Source organism: Aotus nancymaae, unplaced genomic scaffold (assembly GCF_030222135.1).
Source record: "Aotus nancymaae isolate 86718 unplaced genomic scaffold, 86718_ANA_hifiasm-v0.15.2.pri h1tg000059l, whole genome shotgun sequence".
In the NCBI taxonomy this organism is placed as follows: domain Eukaryota; kingdom Metazoa; phylum Chordata; class Mammalia; order Primates; family Aotidae; genus Aotus; species Aotus nancymaae.
Window position 1 is genome coordinate 41,992,315 of NW_026988473.1, and position 20,705 is coordinate 42,013,019.

Genomic DNA, 20,705 nt, shown 5'->3' on the forward strand with positions numbered 1-20,705 from the left:
TCTGTTGAAACAGTGTGTTCTTTTGTTGTGTACTTCCTGTTTGGTACAAAGGGGAAATCATTGCACACCCGTGTGAAGGGTGAGCCTAGGCCTGTGTGTTTAAATGTGAGGAGACATCTTAGCGGTCACAGCACAGACACCTGCATCAACCCCTCCCCAAATCAGACCTCCTTCTTCCTCCAGACCCCTGTGGTTACATTATTGCTATTTCCAGTCCCTTCCTTGTCTAGGCTCCTCATTCCCTGTCAATTATTCCTTGTTCCTTCTCTGTCCTCTTTCCCTCCCACCCAGCCCAACCTGGTCTTCATTCCTCAGTGATCTCTGATTCTGGAGGCAGGGGACACAGACGATTGGATTGTGAAATCCTGCCTCAGTGTCTGCCACCTCAATTTTCCTTTCATTTCTCAGCAACACCTACAAATCCAGGTGTTGACGAATTTCTGCTCATTCCATCTAAAAAATCCCTCCAATGCAGTTCTGCTCCACTCTATTTTCATTGTCTTCTTTCACGTCTAAATATGTAATGCGACTCCTTTTATGAATGTTTTCTCAGTTTCTGGACCTTAACCAGATCAAAATTGAGGAAGTGGCGGCAGTGAAGAGAGAGCCAGATAGAGAAGAACCGTTTTGTCAGTCAGGGTCCCTTTGGGAGACGGCATCAGGCAGTAATTTGAAAAGGGAAATTTGAATATAAGGAGTTATTAATGGATAACAGCATTAACTACTGATAGTACAGAAAACAAGAAGTATAAATTTGAGATTGGGCCCCTCACAAGATTGAGATCTAGATCTTGTTGGAAAATATGTATCCCATTGGATGGCAGATAGTTTACTGGGTACTTCAAGCCAAAACTAACAAATAAGAGCTCCACTGAGGTATTAGTGAAACTTGGCAGGAAGCCGCCCAGGGTGTAGCTGAATTCTGAGCATGCAGCTAGGGTTCCTGAAACTCATTTGGGCAGGGCGGCAGGACGTAGGATGTTACTAAAACCCCTGGGAAGCCAGCTGCGGAAGTGGCAATGCTCTGGACTGAATTGTATCTTTCCAAAATTTCTATGTTGCAGCCCCAACTCACAGCATGGCTGTAGTATTTTGTCACAGCAGCCCAAGCTGATTAAGATAAGTGGGCTTCTGGTGAACGTCATGGACGTCCTACTGAGGTGCCACAGAAATGGTCAGGAAACTGCCTTGGCATTGGGATGCCACTCAGATCTCTGGGGTGAGTGCCACTGGGTGTCCTGCACAGAAGAGGAGCATCACAGGAGCTGAAAGGAAGCAAAGCACACACGATTAGGAAACGATGTCTTCATCTCCTGCTTGTTCCTCTAGCACCCTCTATGGGTGAAGATTAACATCATGCCCAACTGGCAAAGAAAAATGTTTAGAGGGTCCAACTCCAGCATCACCCATAGGGCAAAGAAGGGTGGGGTGGAGCTCAAAATAAATAAGCCAACAACTGGCGTGCCCCTTTTCTGTGAAAAAGGAATTCAGGAGGACTCCTAAGGTGAGAAGAGTAGTTATAAATTTATATTTACAGAGGAAACACAAGTGTATTTGTTAAGGAGGAAGATAATGTATGGATATAAAGTATAACTATTTATAAGAGAACTTTCTCATACATTTCCCATCAAAAGACACTAATGGGAGTATAAGTATAGGATAGGAGGTTTGAGTCTGAGTCTTAAAGGTGTCAATGCCAAAACAAGGCAAGGGCAAGATAAACAAGGTGAAGGAGAGAGGGGTGGAAGATTGGCCCAGGGGAACAGGCTCGATACACTGCTGAGATCCTGGTTCAGTCTAGTAAAGTCTGAATTGATCCCAAGTTGTAAAAAGAGACTGTAATGCTATTATTAGGATGTTTACGATTAGATTTCCATCACGAGTACTGAAGTTGTAGATTTGGGGGGGGGGGTGCAGGAGAAGGAGAAAGGGAGGATAAGAAAGAATGGCTTTCAAAGTGAAATAAAGCAAGCTTTCAAAGTCTTTGTAGATATACAAAATTTGTAATCAGTATACTATTACTAGAAATAATACCCTGAAGCAAGATTCAGATACAGAAGTTCATTCATCAGTCTTTAAAGAACCAAATCATTCCTTTTCTTGAAATCCATAATTTGAAAAAAAATTTAATTCGATATAATCCATAGGTTCAGAGAAAAAAAGTTAAAAAAAAGAGAACAATTTTTTTTAAATCAAAATTTTATCCAAGAAAAAAGGTGTTTGGTTTACCCAGGAATTTATAAGTTTGTAAAGTCACATCTAATCCCTATGCTCTGACACACCCAAATACCTTTTATTAATTACTTGGTTTTCTTCAGTAAGAATTAACATGCTTCTCTCTGTTAGAAAAGTTTGAGAAAGGGAAACTGAATTGCTCTATGTTATAGGTGTGTTTTGTTTTTTTGAGACAGGGTCTTATTCTTTCATCCAAGCTGAAGTGCCATGGAGTGATCGGTTTGTGTCAGTTTGTTACATTCATAGATTGCATAGTGGTGAAATCTGGCTTCTTAGTGTAACAAACACCTGAATAGTGTTCATTGCACCTGTTCTCAACCCTTGGCCCCCTTCCACCCTCCATCTTTCTGAGTCTCCAGTGTCTATTATTCCACTCTGTTCATGTGTACACATTATTTAGCTCCCATTTATAAGTGAGAAAATGTGATATTTTACTTTCTGGGTTATTTCACTTAAGATATGGCCTCTAGTTCTATCTATGTTGCAGCAAAAGACATGATTTTATCCTTTTTTAATGGCTGAATAGTATTCCATGGTGTATATGTGTGTGTATGTATACACACACCCCCACATATACCCCCACACGCCCACATTTTCTTTACTCAATCATTCATTCGTAGACACTTAGGTTAATTCCATATCTTTGCTACTGTGAATAGTGTTGTGGTAAATACATGCACTCAGGTATATTTTTTATATTATGATATATTTTCCTTTGGGTAGGTACCCAGTACTGGGACTGCTGAATCAAATGGTAGCTCTTTTTTTAGTTCTTTGGGCAATCTCCATACTGCTTTCCATAGAGGGTGTACTAATTTATATTCCTGTGAACAGTGCATAAGCGTTCCCTTTTCTCCACATCCTCACAAACATCTGTTGTTGTTTTTTCACATTTTATTAATAGCCATTCTGATTTGTGTGAGATGGTTTCTCATTGTGGTTTTAATTTGCGTTTCTCTGATGACTAGTGATGTTGAGCATTTGCTCATATTTTCTTGGCCATTTGTATATTTTCTTTTGAAAAATGCGTGCTCATGTCCTTTACCCAATTTTTAATGGTGTCATTTGCTTTTTTCTTATTGTCTGAGTTCCTTGTAGATTCTGGGTATTTTTCCTTTGTCAGATTGGTAGTTTACAAATATTTTCTCCCATCCTGTAGGTTGTCTGTTTACTCTGTTGGCTATTTTTTTGTTTTTTGTTTTTGCTGTGCAGAGTTTTTTAATTTAATTATGTCCCACTTGCATATTTTTCTTTTTGCTTCATTTGCTTTTGAGATCATAGTAATAAATTCTTTGCCTAGGCCAATGTCAAGAAGAGTTTCCTAGGTTTTCTTCTAGAATTTCTATAGTTCCAGGTCTTACATTTAAGTTATTAATCCATCTTGAGTTAACTTTATGTATATATATATATATATATATATATACACACACACATAATTAGAGATATAAAATTTCACTCTTCTGCATATGGCTATCCACTTTTATCAGCACTGTTTATTGAATAAGGTATCCTTTCCCCAGTGTATGTTTTTGTTGACTTTGTCAAAGATCAGTTGCTTACATGTATGGGGTTTTATTTCTAGGTTCTGTATTTTGTTCCATTGATCTCTGTGTCTATTTTTATACTAGCACATTTGGCATTTATTTAATAAGTACCTATTGTTACTAAAGGAACCCAGGGAATGTCATGCCAAAATATGGCACCCTGGTAGCCTGATTATTTTAAAGGCCCTTGAAAGGCAGCAGATGCTGGATGAGGCTATTCTCTGCTATTCTCTTATCTGCCTTATGGCTGCATCCTATCATCAAAGAGAAAACAATTGCTTTCCACCTGCTCCATGAAATCTCATTATATCGGAGAAGATAACTGAGGAATACAATCACAACTGTATGGACTTTTTCAAAAGATGACACCTGCTACTTGGGCTCATTCAAATTTCAAGAAAATCATTTTACAAGTTAATTTCTATCCCCCAGGTCCACTCGTTCTTCCTAATAATCATTTATGACTTCAAAAACTTTATGTACATTCCCCATCTTCTCCTCCCCTATGAAGAATAGCATATAAGCACCTGTACCCTGTTGGGTTATTGAGACATCACTCTCCTGTGATTTTCCCCCATGCATGTTAAAATAAATGTGTATGACTTTTCCTATTAATCTGCCTTTGTTGGTTTATTTTCAGCTGAACTCCAGAGAGTGAAGGAAGAAGCTTTTTTAGTTCGTTCCTGCATGACCTAGGCATTGATTCAGGCAATGAAGATTCAGTGTAAACAACCACCACTAACAAGACCATGGCCTTTGGAACCTGTGCTAAGAGGCATGGATGAGCTCCCTCAGCTTGTGGATGGAGACTGAAGAGAGGTCTGAAGGCTCAGTGTAGGGGTCTCCATTCTCTGAGAAATTTGGAGGAGAAGCTGGAGTCAGCAAAACAGACTGAGACGAAGCAGCTGTTGGGAAAGGAAGAAAACTAGGAAAGCATGGTGTTCCAGAATCCCCGATGGAGCTATCGATTAGTAGTATCCAGCAGTTGAGGAGTTCACCTTTGGCCTAGCAACATGGAGTCACTGAGGATCTCATGAAGGTGGTTGCAGGGGAAGGTCTGGAGAACTAACTGGAGCAGTGATAACAGAGAATGGCAGATGGTGTGACAGGACTTTAGGACAGCCCAGACACCAAGCAAAACACTACCGACAAGAAGACGGTTAAAACGGGTGGAACGGCAATACATTAGTATGTAAATCATCAGCAGCATTTCCGGATACAAAAACTGCAGTTAGAAGAAATAATAGAAAATAAACTCCAACTACTTCTGAAAAAAAAGTAATGAGGGCAATTGATACATTGAATAAAGCCTCAATAAGTACAACAGTGTAGTACTGACTTACACATAGAAAAAAACCTGATGAGTGGAGCAAAAACATCAGAATTAGATATAAACGCATATGATAATTTTGTATATGATAAAGGTTGTATGTTAATGTAGTAAGTAAAAGATGGACTATTTAACAAATGGGATTGGTACAGCAGGGCGACCATCTAAAATAACATAAAGTTGAAGACGTACTGTATATATTATGGTAGGACAAATTCCAAATATGCTAAATATTTATAAACAAATAATGTAAATAATAATAATAATATTGATATTACCTAGTGAATCCATGTGAAATTATTTTATAACTCAAAGTAGGGAAGCTGCAACAACGTGGATGGAACTGGAGGTCGTTATGCTAAGTGACATCATTCAGGAAGAGAAAAACAAACATCGTATGTTCTCACTTATTTGTGGGATTTAAAAATCAAAACAACTGAATTCATGCAGATGGAGAATAGAATGATGGTTACCAGAGGCTGGGAAGGGTAGTGAGGAGGGGTGGGTGAGGGGAGGTAAGGATGGTTAATGAGTCCAAAAAAAATAGAATGAGTAAGATCTAGTGTTTGACGGCACAACAGGGGGACTATAGTCAATAACAGTTTAATTGTACATTGTAAAATAACCAAAAGAGCAAAATTGGATTTGTTTGTAACATAAAGGATAAATGCTTGAGGGGATGGATACTCAATTTTCCATGATGTGATTATTATTCATTGTATGCCTGTACCAAAATTCTCAGGTACCCCGTAAATATATATACCTGCTACGTACCCACAAAATTTTTTTAAAAAGGAATGAAATAAAAACATTTGTGTTTAAGAAAACTACAAAAAACAAAGTAGGGAAAGCTCTTCAAACTATACTGTGAAATTGAGAAGACAACAAAGAAAAGATTAATAAAGACAAGAAGATAAAGATTTCCTTTGGCAGAACACAAGCCATCATAACCAAAAGATAAACAAGCTGGAAAAGTGTTTGTAACTCATATCATAGATAACATACTCATTTTCCCTATATATAAAAGGTTCCTGTAAAGTAATAAATAAAAACACAATAAACCAGTAAAAAAATGACTCCTTTCATATGAAGGTATGAATCCACAACTCCTAGAAAATAGAAATGGCTCTTAAACATGTAGAAAGATGTGAAACCAAAATCATAATGAGAGAAATGTAAATTAAAATTACTCTGAGTTTTATTTTACTCACAATTTCAAAGACCAAAAAGTTTGAGCGTGTACTGTGTGAGAGACAGTGTGGAACCAAGCTCTCTCACTCATTTCTGGTGGGAGTAGTGATTAGCCCCCATGGAAGGCAACTTGCAACATATATAAAAATTTATAAAATCTAGAGCCAGGCGTGGTGGCTTATGCCTGTAATTCCAGCACTTTGGGAGACTGAGGTGGGCAGATCACTTGAGGTCAGGAGGTCGAGACTAGCCTGGTCAACTAGCCCGTCTCTACTAAAAATACAAAAATTAGCAGGGTATGGTGGTGTGTGCCTATAATCCCAGCTACTCAGGAGGCTGAGGCAGGGGAATCGCTTGAACCCCGGAGGTGGAGGTTGTATTGAGCTCATATCACGCCACTGCATACCAGCCTAGGGGACAGAGTGAGACTCTGTCTCAAACAAACAAACGAAAAATTTATAAAATCTGATACTTTTTCACCGTGGAGTTTCTCAAGTAGGAATTTATCCTAGAGATATATTTGTACATGTGCAAGAGACATATGTACAAGGTTAATAAATGCATTATTATTTGCAATATCAAAAGGTTAATAACTGTCAAAACAGTCATCAATATTGTATAAATTATAGTCCATCTATACAATGAAATATTGTGTAGCTGTAAAACAAAATGCAACAAGCCTGATATGAAAATATCTTCAATAATAGTAAGTTAAAAAGAAAGCGCAGAATCATACATATTTGTATGAAAAAAGAGATTTTTGTGCCTGGAAGACCTTCACACCCTGATCTTCTGGCTTTATTCCTGTCCTTCTATTCTCCCAGAATCATTACCTCACCCCATGACTGGTACAGCCAAGTCTCGCTTGTTCTGTGTCCTTACATTCTTTAGGGGGAAGCCACGAGAGACAAGCAAACATCTCCCTTGCTAATAGTATTGGTCACTTCCTAAATATCCGTGTGCAATTTTTTTGGGAAGATCTCTTACCCAACAGGTAAGAATGAAGAGCCACAAAGAGAAGAAAGTGAAGAAAGACCCCTGTCTTCCCACACTGGATTTTGCAAATACAATTCTTTTCTGTAATACAGGAAACTAAGAGGAAAAAAATGTCAATTAAGAAAAACTGCCTGAAAACAAATACCTTGATGACCCAATTTGGAAAACTACTTCTGGATAAGGAAACACTATTACCCAATGTGTTAATATTAAAATGCCCAAAGAATTGAGCAAAAAGTACTTTGGCAAAGCAGGTTGTTGGATTTAAAAGCTTTCTCCCATTAATGCCAAAGCCAGCAGAGATATCAACTATAGTTCCATGGCTAGAAGGTACCAGCAGCTCTGCTTTTACTGAGATTTCAGCTGGAGAAAGGTCCACAGGTGAGGTTTCTTCCAAGGAGTAATTTCTCTTATTTGACTCTTTTGAGATCCTTTTCTCACATAATTGGCAGATTTCAATTGGAGAGAAATAGTGCTTTCTACCTCATTATGGGGTCAGTGCTGTGGAGAGTAGGAACTCAGGAAATGCTTCTTGATTGACTTTATTCGGCTTTATTGGGTGACAAATTGACCACAGACCAAATAACACGTTGGAACCTTCTTATTCTTTCCAGAGATCTGGGCTGAGAATTAAGGGTTTATGCTTCTTCTTAAAACCCGTTTCAATCTTTCACAAAGTTTTTATTCTAATATAAACAAATGGAAATGGGGAATTAGTCTTTCAAATTCAGTCCTTTGGCTGGCACAGTGGCTCATGCCTGTAATCCCAGCACTTTGGGAGGCTGAGATGGGAAGATTGCTTGAAGCCAGGAGTTCGAGACTAGCCTGGGCTGAACATAGTGAGACCTTGTCTCTACAAAAAAAAAAAAAAAAAAAAAAAAAAAAAATTTAGCTGGGTGTGATGGTGCATATTTGTAGTCCTAGCTACTCAGGAGGCTGAGATGGGAGGATCACTTGAGCCCAGAAAGTTGAGGCTGCAGTGAGCCTTAATTATACCAGTGCACTTTAGCCTGGGCAACAGAAAAAAGAAAGAAAGGAAGAAAGAAAGAAAGAAAAAGAAGGAAGGAAGGGAAGGGAGGGATGAAGGAAGGAAAGAGAAAGAAAAGAAAAGAAAGAAAATAGAAAAAAAAAAGGAATTCAGTCCTCGAAACATAGATCCGTGGGTTTTGTTTAAATGATTTTTTGCCACTCTTTCTTTCTCTTCAGCACAATGAGGCTTTTCACAGGCATTGTTTTCTGCTCCTTGGTCATGGGAGTCAGCAGTGAAGGCTGGTATTCATTTTTCAAGGAGGCTGTCCAAGGTAAGAACTCTGGAGGGTGGACAGCATATCCCCAGGATTCACTCTGAGCAGGGGCCATGCATTCACTGGATGTGAGTGGTCCTTAGAGAAGCCACGCAGGGGTCAGAGGAGGAGCATGGTTTTCTGTATCTGTTTCTTCTTCTAGGCTGGTCTGATTTATCACCCTCCCTCGGGGTTTCCAGACCACAGGTTAAAGGTGTTTTGGGCCCAGCCTGTACTGTTGGTGTGGTGTACAGAAGGAAAAGGACTTCCAGAGGGTGATCTCCTACTGTGGAAATTTACAGATGACAGATTTCTCAGGGCATGATGTTTATTCAGCTCATCCACCTCTGGGAACGCACTGAGTTCACAATTATATTCCAAGATTGATACATTCCTAGGAGACAGTAGAAGAATAGTGCTTGCACAGAGAAATCCCATCCTATATCCAAGCAAATGGCCAATGCTTGGGATGCAGAGCTCATGAAAATTAAGCCCTAACTCCTACCCATAAAATAAAAAGAGCAAATTCCTACTGATTAGCCACAGGAGGGCTGATACAGGGCTGGGAAACTGACTTCTGTGATTCTGGATGGGAAATTAATCTTTTTTTCTTTTTTTCTGAGACTGAGTCTTGCTCTGTCACCAGGCTGGAGTGCAGTAGCATGATCTTGGCTCACGGCAACCTCTGCCTCCTGGGTTCAAGTGCTTCTCCTGCCTCAGCCTCCTGAGTAGCTGGGACTACAGATGTGTGCCACCACACCCAGCTTATTTTCGTATTTTTAGTAGAGATAGGTTTTCACCATGTTGGCCAGGATGGTCTCGACCTCTTGACCTTGTGATCTGCCCACCTCGGCCTCCCAAAGTGTTGGGATTACAGGGGTGAGCCACCGTGCCTGTCCAGGAAATGAATCTTATTGTCTAGTTGTTAAAATAGGAAAATTATGTTGTCAGGTTTTGCAATACTTTGAACTTAATGTGCTGTTATTAATTTTGTAGTTAAATTTTCTGTAATTTTTCAATTGAAACTTTACAAATTTTCATTTGTTTCAGCATTTTGTGCTTTAAAAAATGATATTCTCTAAATAACAGTTTTTAAGGAGTTTTGGTAGCAGGCACTACGTTTTTCTGCACATAGTAGAGAATATCTTTTTCCTTAGGTCAGTGTATTTCAGAATTTGTTGTATGGCCCACCAGCATTTAAATCGGCCGGGTGTGTTTGTTTAAACAGTATATCCCTGAGCTGCTTCTCGTAGTTACTGAGTCAGAATCTTAGAAGTGAAGTGGGACTAGGAATAGCATTTGAAAAACTCCCCAGTTTACTTTAAGCACAATGCCAATGAGAACAACTCTCTTGGGTTTTTCTGTCACCCAGTGACAGAATCTGTCAGCTGCTTGGAGAAAACTCTTGCTAATCAATCTGGAAAACATAGAAGAACATAGAGCATGCATCAGATAAAGAATGGTCATTATGCCCTGCCAGAGATAAACTATTTGACAAAATTACAAACACAAAAGAATACATGAAATTAGTGAGAAATATCCCATAGAACACAGTACATAATAATTAAAACTATTCATCATAGTTTTTCTTTTTTCCAAGTGAGTTGGTTTAAAGAAGTCTGAAACAGGTAAACCACAGCAGGACTCAAAAATATTTATTGATTGAACAACCACAGGCGCTGATAAACACTTTCTATAGCTCTTCCTGGCTTAGACCTGCTTCAAACATCTATTTTTCCACTAATCTCTTTAAAAACTAAAATTATGGCCGGGTGCGGTGGCTCAAGCCTGTAATCCCAGCACTTTGGGAGGCCGAGGTGGGCGGATAACAAGGGCAAGAGATCAAGACCATGGTGAAACCCCGTCTCTACTAAAAAAAAAAAAAATACAAAAATTAGCTGGGCATGGTTGCGCATGCCTGTGGTCCCAGCTACTTGGGAGGCTGAGGCAGGAGAATTGCTTGAACCCGGGAAGTGGAGGTTGCAGTGAGCCAAGATTGCGCCACTGCACTCCAGCCTGGTGTCTGGCAACAGAATGAGACTCCATCTCAAAAAAAAAAAAAAACTAAAATTATGTATAACTTACATATAGTATACTGTATAGCTTGATGAGCTTTTACACATACAAACATCCATGTTACACCCTCAGATCAAGATGCTAAATATTTCCTGCACCCTGGAAGGGTCTCTCATGCCCTCTTCCAATTAACAACCCTCACCAAAGCTAACTGCTATTCTTATCATTATTGATTAGCTTCCCTGTCTTGGATCTTTGAATAAAAAAATTGTGCAGTGTCTTTTGTACCTGGTTTTGTTTCACTCAACATTATAACATATTAATACACATAACAGCATTTGCCATGTGTATTAATATTTTGTTCTTTTTCATTGCTGCATAGTATTCCATTGTATACTGATATCACCATTTATCTATCCTACATTATTGGATAGTTAGACATTTTTAGTTTTGGGCTGTTATGGATAAACCTGCAGTAAAGATTGGTGTACACGTACTTTGGTGTACATAAGGCCTCGTTTCTCTTGTGGTTATATACTCAGGAATGGAAGTGTAGAATCATAAGGTATATGTCAATTTAGCTTTCGTAGATACTGGCAAACAGTTTCCCAAAATTGTACCAATTTATACTTCCATGAACAATTATGAGAGCTGGGCATAATGGCCCACGCTTATAATCCCAGCACTTTGGGAGTCTAAAGTGGAGGATCACTTGAGGCCAAGAGTTTGAGACCAGCCTTAGCAACATAGTGAGACCCCATCTCTACAAAAAAAAAATTAGCTGGGTGTGTTATCAGGCACCTGTAGTCCCAGCTACTCAGGAGGCTGAGGTAGGAGGATCACTTGAGCCCAGGAAGTCGAGGCTGCAGTGAGCCATGATCATACCACTGCACTCCAGCCTAGGTGACAGAGGGAGACCCTGACTAAAGAAAACAAAAGCAAAACCCAAAACAATTATGAGAGTTCCAGCTGTTCCACATCCTCGCTCACAATTGATATTGTCATTTAAAAAAATTGTTGTCATTCTATTGGGTGTATAGCGGTATCTTATTCCTTCACTAATAGGAACAGGAATCCAACTTGCATCAAGTATTCCAATATGCTTGGCATTTTATGTACATTCCCTCATTTTATCTTCTCATTCAGTCCACCAGGGAGGTGGGTATGATTCCGTTAATTGAAGAGTGAGGAAACTGAAACTTAATTGTCAGGGCAGAGAGTTAAACATTTACATTCAGGCCCTTCATGGTAAGTCTGACTGTCCAGGTCCTCTGAAGCTCTCTCAGGTGATTCCACCTCACCACATACTGCCCATTCCCTCAGTTTTCCTGTGCCGTTTATGCTCATAACAGATTTATTCAGGTCTGAGTTGTCCTCGCTGAGCTGGTGAGGATGTAATTTTCTTATGGGCCATGGTAGATGTGTGACCCGCTCCTCTTCTCACCACGTCCCTTGTATAGTCCCTGTATTACCACACTTCATCTGTAGTACCATTCTTCATTGTGACATTCCTCACATGACCATGCCCTCTTTGTACACAGCACACACAGACCCGTGTAAGGTGTAGCCCAGGGCATGACAGCTGTCAACCAATTCAATCCAATGTAATCCATGGAAAGCACCTTCCTTACAGTTACTCAGGGAAGCTGTTCACAGGAAGGAATGTTTATCTCCGCGTATAATTTCAAAAGATTTTTGTGTCAAGGGTCAAAATTTGGAAATCAGTGGAAAATGTCCATTTCTCCACTTCTCCAGTATGTCATCAGGTTCATTTTTGTCATTTTCTTTTCTTTCCAGGAGCCGGGGACTTGTGCAGAGCCTATTGGAACTTGATGACATCTGATTACCAAAATTCAGGCAGATATTTCTATGCTCGGGGAAACTATGATGCTGCTCAAAGAGGACCTGGGGGTGTCTGGGCTTCTAAAGTGATCAGGTAACACAGATTCCTGGGGATTCCAGTGAGAGGCCAGCAGAGCCTATCCGGCTTGAGAGTCAGGAGAACCAGTGGCTCTTTCTCCTCCTCCATACACTCCTGGAGTATGAGTGGCTGGCAGAGTCAGAGCAAGCCTGGTGAGGACATGTCTCCTCTCACCCCCAAAGGGAAAGTAAGAACTGAGGAGAGGTCTCAAAGGCACACTGTAGTAGGGGCCTGGTGCAGGGGCTCACACCTGTAATTCCAGCACTTTGGGAGGCCAAGGTGGGAGGATCACTTGGGCTCAGGCGTTCAAGAGCCACCTGGGCAACATAGCAAGACCTTTATCTCTACAGAAAATAAAAGAAATTAGCCAGACATTGTGGCATGAGCCTGTAGTCCCAGCTACTCAGGAGGCTAAAGTGGGAGATCCCTTGAGCCCAGGAGATTGAGGCTGCAGTGATCCATGATCGAGTCACTGCACTCCAGCCTGGGCAGCAGAACGAACGAGACCCTGTCTCAGAAAAAAAAAAAGCACTCTGTTGCAGAGTGCAGAAAGTATCAGCTGACTTAGGCCTTTGCCCACGAAGATTGATAGTTTTCTTCCCCTTTTCGTGACTTTTCCAGCCTCCTTTCAGTCATTCTTTGGGTGGGAGGAGAGGAGGGAGTTCGCAGGTGGAGCGATTTCAGGTGAGTCAAGAGATTAATCTCCTGTCTCCTTTCTTTGGGTTGCAGCCGTTGCAGGGACTATCTTCAGAGATTTGTAAACTACTATTTATCTGGAAACAGCAGCAGTGTATTGGAAGACTTGACGTCCAACCAGAAAGCTGAAGAATGGGGCCGGAGTGGCAAAGACCCTAATCGCTTCAGAACTGATGGCCTGCCTAAGAAATACTGAGCTTCCTGCTCCTCTGCACTCAGGGAACTGGGCTGTGAGTCACACACTTCTGCCCCAAGACAGGGACACAGAGTCATTGAGCTTTGTGTCCCCAGGAACTGGTACAGGACGCCTAGAGGTGATCAATAAATGTTTGTTAAATTGAATTTGTTGATGGAAACTGGGAACACTGAGGCAGACTCTCTGGGAATAATGGCCATCTGAGGCCATGTGGAAGATAAACAGCACCATAGCAGATGAGCCTGCGATGAGGGGGCCCCAAAACTCCCAGCTGGCCTGTAACTATGCAGACTCCTCACATGACCCAAGCCAAGCTTCTCTGGTCATTTTCGGCCCCAGCTTCTCCTCCTGAGTAAGCCTAAGCCAGCAAAGCACTGACCATGATGCTGGGCTTCTGAGTGGCTGGAGTCATGGCTCTGGCACAGCCCTGGGCAGCCTTCCATCAGTTTCCTCTGTAACACAGATGAGAGGTCTACCCCCACATCCCACTTCTTCCTGGCCTCACAGGTTATTTTGTTGCAGTTTCCAGGTCTCTCTGTGTACAGACTTTATGCTACACAATTCATACTACACAATTCATTGCACTCTGTCCACTCTCTGCCTACGGGCCTTGTCCCCCAGTGACCAAGAAGCTACATTGTGGGCTGGGTGCGGTGGCTCACACCTGTAATCCCAGCACTTTGGGAGGCTGAGGCAGGAGGATCGCTTGAGCCCAGGGGTTCAAGATCAGCCTAGGCAACATAGTAAAACCTCATCTTTACTAAAAACCAAAAATATTAGTCAGGAGTGGTGGTGTGTGCCTGTATTCCTACCTACTCGGGAGGCTGAGGCTAGAGGACTGCTTGAGTTTGGAAGGTCAAGTCTGCAGTGAGCTATTATCACTCCATTGCATTCCAGCCTGTATGACCAAGTGAGACCCTGTCTCAATAAAAAGAAGATATGTGCCTGTAGTTCCAGCTACTCGGGAGGCTAAGGCAGGAGAATCACTTGAACCCAGGAGGTGGAGGTTGCCCTGAGCCAAGATCATGCCATTGCACTCCAGCCTGGGTGACAGACTGAGACTCTGTCTTAAAAAAAAAAAAAAAAAGAAGAAGAAAAAAAGAAAAGAAGGTATATTGCTTAGGGAAGCCTAATCCTAGGAGTTCTATCCTAGAAACTACCATATTGGATTCTGGTTTTTTCCTTTTTTTTTGAGACAGAGTCTTGCTCTGTTGCCCAGACTGGAGTGCAGTGGCACAGTCTTGCTCACTGCAGCCTCTGCCTCCCGCGTTCAAGCAATTATCGCACCTAAGCCTCTGGAGTAGCTGGGACCACAGGTGCTCGCTACCAAGTCTGGCTAATTTTTATATTTTTCATAGAGATGGGGTTTCACTATGTTGGCCAGGCTAGTCTCAATTTTTAATTTGTCCCACTAAGGAATGACTCTCACACTGATTTTCCTTACCTTTATTCTCATTAGCTTTTCTTTCTTTTTTGTTTTTTGAGACAGAGTCTCTCTCTGTTGCACAGGCCGGAGTTCAACGGCGCCATCTTGGCTCACTGCAACCTCTGCCTCCCAGTTCGAGTGATTCTCTCACCTCAGCCTCCCAAATAGCTGGGATTACAGGCATGGGACAACACGCCTGGCTAATTATTTTTGTGTTTTTAGTAGGGATGGGGTTTCACCATGTTGGTCAGGTTGGTCTTGAACTCATGGCCTCAAGTGGTCCATCGACCTTGGCCGGCCAAAGTTTTGGGATTACAGGCCTGAGCCACTGCACCTGGCCGGCATCTCATTGGCTTTTAGTTCAGATAAAATTCTACTTCATGTCCTAAAAGGGAAATGAGATATGTAGATAGACAACACAGTTTAATGAGAGCCTCAACAGAAGCACATACTGGTGGCAGTCCAAATTCTTCTGGGGCATGGGAAGTCAGCAAATAGTAATTAGAATAGCTGCCATTTTTAATTGCAGTTGCGAACTATGCCCTATACTTTCCATGCTTTATCTGATTTAAGCTGCAGAGAAGGCTCTGACGTTCTCAGTTGGATAAACTGAGGTTTAGAGGTATGTGCTTAGGACCTTCTCCAAGATCACGCATGTAACAGGTGCAGAGGCAGGTCTGTAGGCTGATTTGTCTGACTCCAGAACCTGTGATACACTGAACAAGGCCAAGAGGTTCAGCAGTGGAGACCCCCTCTCGTCTTGGATCTCCAGCACTTGGTTTAAATGGCCAGGCAAGCCCTTATGCTTGGGGAAGTGACTGACTTGTTTGAGGACAGGCACCATATCTTGTTCGTCATTGCATACATAATACCTAGCAGGGTCCAGGCACTCAGTAGTTGCTTTCTGAATTAGATTACCACAATGAAAACCTATACTTCAACCCACAATACTCTTCACTCTTGCACATTCTCTTCTTCCTCTTACTAAGTCAAACTTGTTGAAAGTATTACCCATTTACACACCTTCTGATTCTTCACTTCTGATTATATGTTAATCCACTCCAGCCTGGTCTCTGTCCCCATGACTCCAACAAAATAACTTTGTCACCGTTGACCTCCATGCTGCCAAAAACAATGAACATCTCTCGCTTTTCATATCAGTAGCCCTATGAGCAAGAGTCAGTGCAGTTGCTCTCCCCGTCCTTCCTGATATATTTGGTCTCTTGGCTTCATAATACCACTCTTTCTTTATCAACTCTAAGTAGCATAATAGTACCCTCTACCTCCATTCTCCTTTATTTCCTTAGCTGGGCCTTTCTTATCTCCCCAAATTCTGTGTTCTTCAGACTTGGCTCTAGGCCCCCATTCTGTTTCTCTATGCTCTCTTTCATAAGTCTAAATAGTACTTCTATGTGGATAGCTTTTAAAGTTATAGCTCCACCTGCAAACCTCATTTCTGAGCTCCGTGCTTGTATATCCAACTGGCTACTTGGCATATCTACGTAGCTGGCTTCCAGATATCTCAAACTTAACGTGTCCCAAAATGAACTTGAGTTTTTCCATCAGAACTCTTCACACTCCAGGCTTCTCCATTTCAGTTATCGACACGACCATCCTCTGTTCCTCACACTGGATAGAGGAATGTGTTGATGCTTCCTTTCACTTTACCCCCGTATCCAACCTACTGGCCAGTCCAGTGATTCTACTTCCAAAGCTCATCTCTAATCCATCAACTTCCTCCCATTTACACCTCCAGGCTCCTGGCCACATCATTTCTCATCTGAGGTACTGTGATAGCAATCTAACTAGTCTCCCTATTTTCATACTTTGGCCTCTCCTTCAGGTGACCATATAATTTATCATCCAAACCAAGTCACTTTCAAGAATGAAAAGGGGCATTATTGATAATTGTACCACTGTTGGGGGAAACAGCAATGGAAGAAGGGTTTACAGTGTGCCTACATAAACTGATTATAAGTGATGCATAAAAGAAATCAGGAACAATAAACCGCAGATGGCTGAAGGAGGCCTTCCTGGCCTCTCTATGCCAGCACGTTCCCAGGTGCAGAGTGTCCAAAGCTCTGATGTTCTAAACATAGTCCCCAAGGACATAACACTCCCTTGAAGCACTGGAATGTAACCAGACGTAGGCTCTTTGCTAAACCTGCTCCCACCAGCAGCATTGTCTATTGATAAGCATAAGCTTTTAGCTCTTGAGAAATTCACATAAACAGCCACTGCTATCAATTTTATGTTTAATGCACAGCCTCCCTTTCACCAATTCACCCTACCATCTGCACTATAGATAAAAGTGATTGTATTCGATTAATATTGTGGAAACCAGAGCCTGGGGCCTTTGCAGCCTCCAGTTTATGGACTGGGCCCCTGGTCCCACTTATGCATTCTTAATCTGTCTTTTTCTCATTCCTTTGTCGCTACTGAACTCGGGGTACCCACAGGTATTTTTATTTTTGAAGGAAGTCAGTCTAGTTTTAGGGGACAGGAAGGTGCTAATGAAGAGGGAGATACTGGAGACAAAGAGAGCGTGAATGGCAGCTGCACCAAAGTCAAGTGGAAGCGAGAGGAGATGGGATCAAACCCACAGGTGATAAGTGAACCCCAAAAGAGTAGAAATAGCTCTCGCTCTGGGAAAGGAAGGGGAGAAGGATGGGGTCAGGGAAGGCAGAAGATTTGAGATGGAGGACAAGAGGTCCTAGGGAGTCAAGTTGTATTTGTGTATTAGTCAGTTTTCACACTGCTATAAAGAACTACCTGAGACTGGGTGATTCATGAAGAAAAGAGGTTTAATTGACTCACAGTTCTTCAGGCTGTGCATGAAGCATGGCTAGCAGGCCTCAGGAAACTTACAATCATGGTGGAAGGTAAAGGGAAAGCAAGCACCTTCTTCACATGGAGGCAGGGGGTGGAGAGAGAGAGAAAGAGAGGGAGAGGGAGAGGGAGAGGGTGTGTGTGTGGGAGAGAAGGGGATAGTACACTTTAAACCATCAATCTTGAGAGAAGTCACTATTATAAGAAAAGCATGGGGGAAAAAATCCATCCTCATGAGCCAATCACCTCCCACCAGGTCCGTCTCCCAACATTAAAGATTACAATTCAACATGAGACTTGGCTGGGACACAGAACTAAGCCATATCAACTTGCTTTTGCTGTACACTACTGCTCCCAGGATTCATGACATTGCACTGTTTTGTCCATTCCGTTTGCTTGTCTGTCTGTAGGGCAAGTATGTAAGACATGAAAAGCAAAAATCATGTCTGTTTTATTGTATATCATTATTGTATCCACAGCACCTATTATAGCTCCTGGCACATAGTAGATGCTCAATAAACAGGTCATTGAAAAAAGTAAATGAAGCGGAGGAGAAATACTCTTTACAGGTTGACAGATCTGGGAGGAGGGTCCAAATCTGCCTCGTGGAGGGTAATAGTGATGTGATGCTGCCATCCTAGTCTCTCCCAGGTCTCAGAGTCATTACTGAGAAATGTTCTAGATATTTAATTTGACCAGAAGGGCTGGGTGGAAGGGCATGGAAAAGTGTGGAGCTTACAACTAAAGCTACCCGTTATTATATACAGATTAACAACAATGTCTTTCTGCAAGTAATGGCATTCACAGCAACCTGGATGGGATTGGAGACCATTATTCTAAGTGAAGTAACTCAGGAATGGAAAACCAAACATCGTATGTTCTCACTCATAAGTGGGAGCTAAGCTGTGAGGCTGCAAAGGCATAAGAATGATACAATGGACTTTGGAAACTCAGAAGAAAGGGTGGGAGGTGGGTGAGGGATAAAAGACTACACATTGGGTGCAGTGTACACTGCTTGGGTGATGGGTGCACCAAAATCTCAGAAATCCCTACTAATGAACTTGCTTATGTAACCAAACACCACCTTTCCCCCCAAAACCTATTGAAATAAAATTTAAAAATTAAAAAAAGTCATCCTGCAAATGACATATATTATCCAAATTTAACCAGTTTATAGAGGAATCTCAGTTTAAGGGGGTTTTAACTCCAAGTGGCTTAGTTTTCCTAAACTCTGCTTTCAACTGTGGTCATATAAACCCTTTTCTCTATCCTTAACAATTAGATAATTTTAGATTGTTTAGATTATTAAAGATCACTACAGTCTTGTTTCAAGTTCCAATATCATGTCTGTTTTAAAGCATCCCATCCCATTTCGCCATCATCAACTAGATTGTAGTGGGGGTGCTAGGAGGGGTGAGGGTTTAGAGAAATCTTTCCCTGCTCCTCTGGCACCAGCACTTCGAGAAGGATGAGGCTAGTCCAATTCTGAGAGGTCTTTCTACCACACTTCCCAGCCTCAAGATTGGGAAAGGGGAGAGATGTAAAGGAGAGGGTAATCATTTTGGCCTCACCCTGGTTTGATGTGATTCTAACTGATGCTGATATATATTCTCTGCTGATGTGGCGGGGCGGGGGGGATCTCCACCAAGATGGTGGCAGGATTGTTCCTGATGTGAAATCCAGCCCCCTCAGATACGGAGGTGGAACTCTCCAGAGAAAAACAGCTGTATCTATGACTGGTCCTGAAAGTGGTTGTTGTTCCAAGCCCGCTCTCTGGGTAAGGTTTACCTTACCTGGCCCAGCCGCTGCCTTTTCTCTAACCTCAGTGGTTTTCTCAACAGACCCACCAGAATGGCTGAGGACCTCTTCTCTTCCTGCCCAGGGCTGCAGAGATGGGTGAGAGCACCCCATCTCTTTAGGCATATTCTACCACTACCTCTTCAAGCTCTGCTGGCTGGGCTACTCCAGCCTTCAGAAATCTCCAGATGAGAAGCAAGCACCGGAATGTTCACACACGGTGAGCTCTCTCAGGAAATGGCCACACTCTCCTCTGCTTTGATGGGGGCACCAGAACGAGCAGACAGTTTTTGCAGCTCAGTATGCACCCAGCTGGGAGGGCATTTTTCTTTTCTTTGTATTTATTTCTTTTTAATTTTTAAAAAATTCAACTTTTATTTTAGAGATGGTGGGTACATGTGCATGTTTGTTTACATACCTATATTGAAACCACGTAGTAAGCACGGTACTCAATAGGTAGTTTTTCAACCCATGCTCCCGTCCCTCCTCCTTCTAGTAGTCTGCGGTATCTCTTGTTCCCATGTTTACGTCCACGTGTGCTCAATGTTTAGCTCTCATATATACATGAGAACATGTGATATTTGGTTTTCAGTTCCTGTGTTAATTGACTTAGGATTATAGCCTCCAGCTGCATCCATGTTGCTGCAAAGAACATGATTTCATTCTTCTTTATGGTTGTATATTATTCCATAGTGTGTATGTACCACATTTTCTTTATCCAGCCCACCACTCATGGGCACCTAAGTTGATGCCATGTCTTTACTATTGTAAATAGTGTGGCAATGAGCGTATGAGGACATGTGTCTTTTCGGTATAATGATCTATTTTCCTTTGTGTATATACTCAGCAATGGGATTGCTGGGTCCAATGGCAGCTCTGTTTTGAGTTCTTTGAGAAATCCCCAAACTGCTTTCCACAGTGGCTGGCTAATTTACATTCCCACCAAGAGGGTATAAATGTCCCCTTTTCTCTGCAGTCTCATCAGCATCTATCGGTTTTTGACTTTTTATTTTATGTATTTGCCTATTTTTACTGAGACAGGGTCTCATTCTGTCATCCAGGCTGCAGTTCTTTGTAGGTTCTGGATATTAGATCTTTGGCTCCCATTCTGTATATCGTCTGTTTACTTTGTTGACAGTTTCAAAGAAAATGAAATACCTGGGAATACAGCTAACCAAGGAGGTGAACAATCTCTGCAAGGAGAACTATAAAACACTACTGAAAGAAATCAAGAGATGTCACAAA

At 41.8% G+C, this 20,705-nt stretch overlaps 1 protein-coding gene across 1 annotated transcript; it reads left to right on the top strand.

The window, feature by feature from the left end:
- Positions 1 to 7,567: 7,567 nt before the first annotated feature.
- On the top strand, positions 7,568 to 13,554 carry SAA4 (serum amyloid A4, constitutive). The gene is made up of 4 exons (XM_012456538.2): positions 7,568 to 7,677; positions 8,503 to 8,597; positions 12,393 to 12,531; positions 13,246 to 13,554. Exons 2-4 carry the CDS (start codon positions 8,507 to 8,509, stop codon positions 13,406 to 13,408), a joined length of 393 nt encoding a protein of 130 aa, XP_012311961.1. The 5' UTR covers positions 7,568 to 7,677; positions 8,503 to 8,506; the 3' UTR covers positions 13,409 to 13,554.
- Positions 13,555 to 20,705: the final 7,151 nt, after the last annotated feature.

What these genes read in the sequence shown, in the direction of transcription:
- SAA4 (XM_012456538.2), top strand. Translation starts at nt 8,507, where the DNA reads ATGAGGCTTTTCACAGGCATTGTTTTCTGCTCCTTGGTCATGGGAGTC. An exon ending in TTTCAAGGAGGCTGTCCAAG is followed by an intron (nt 8,598 to 12,392) that starts GTAAGAACTCTG and finishes TTTTCTTTCCAG; the next exon opens with GAGCCGGGGACTTGTGCAGA. An exon ending in TGGGCTTCTAAAGTGATCAG is followed by an intron (nt 12,532 to 13,245) that starts GTAACACAGATT and finishes TTTGGGTTGCAG; the next exon opens with CCGTTGCAGGGACTATCTTC.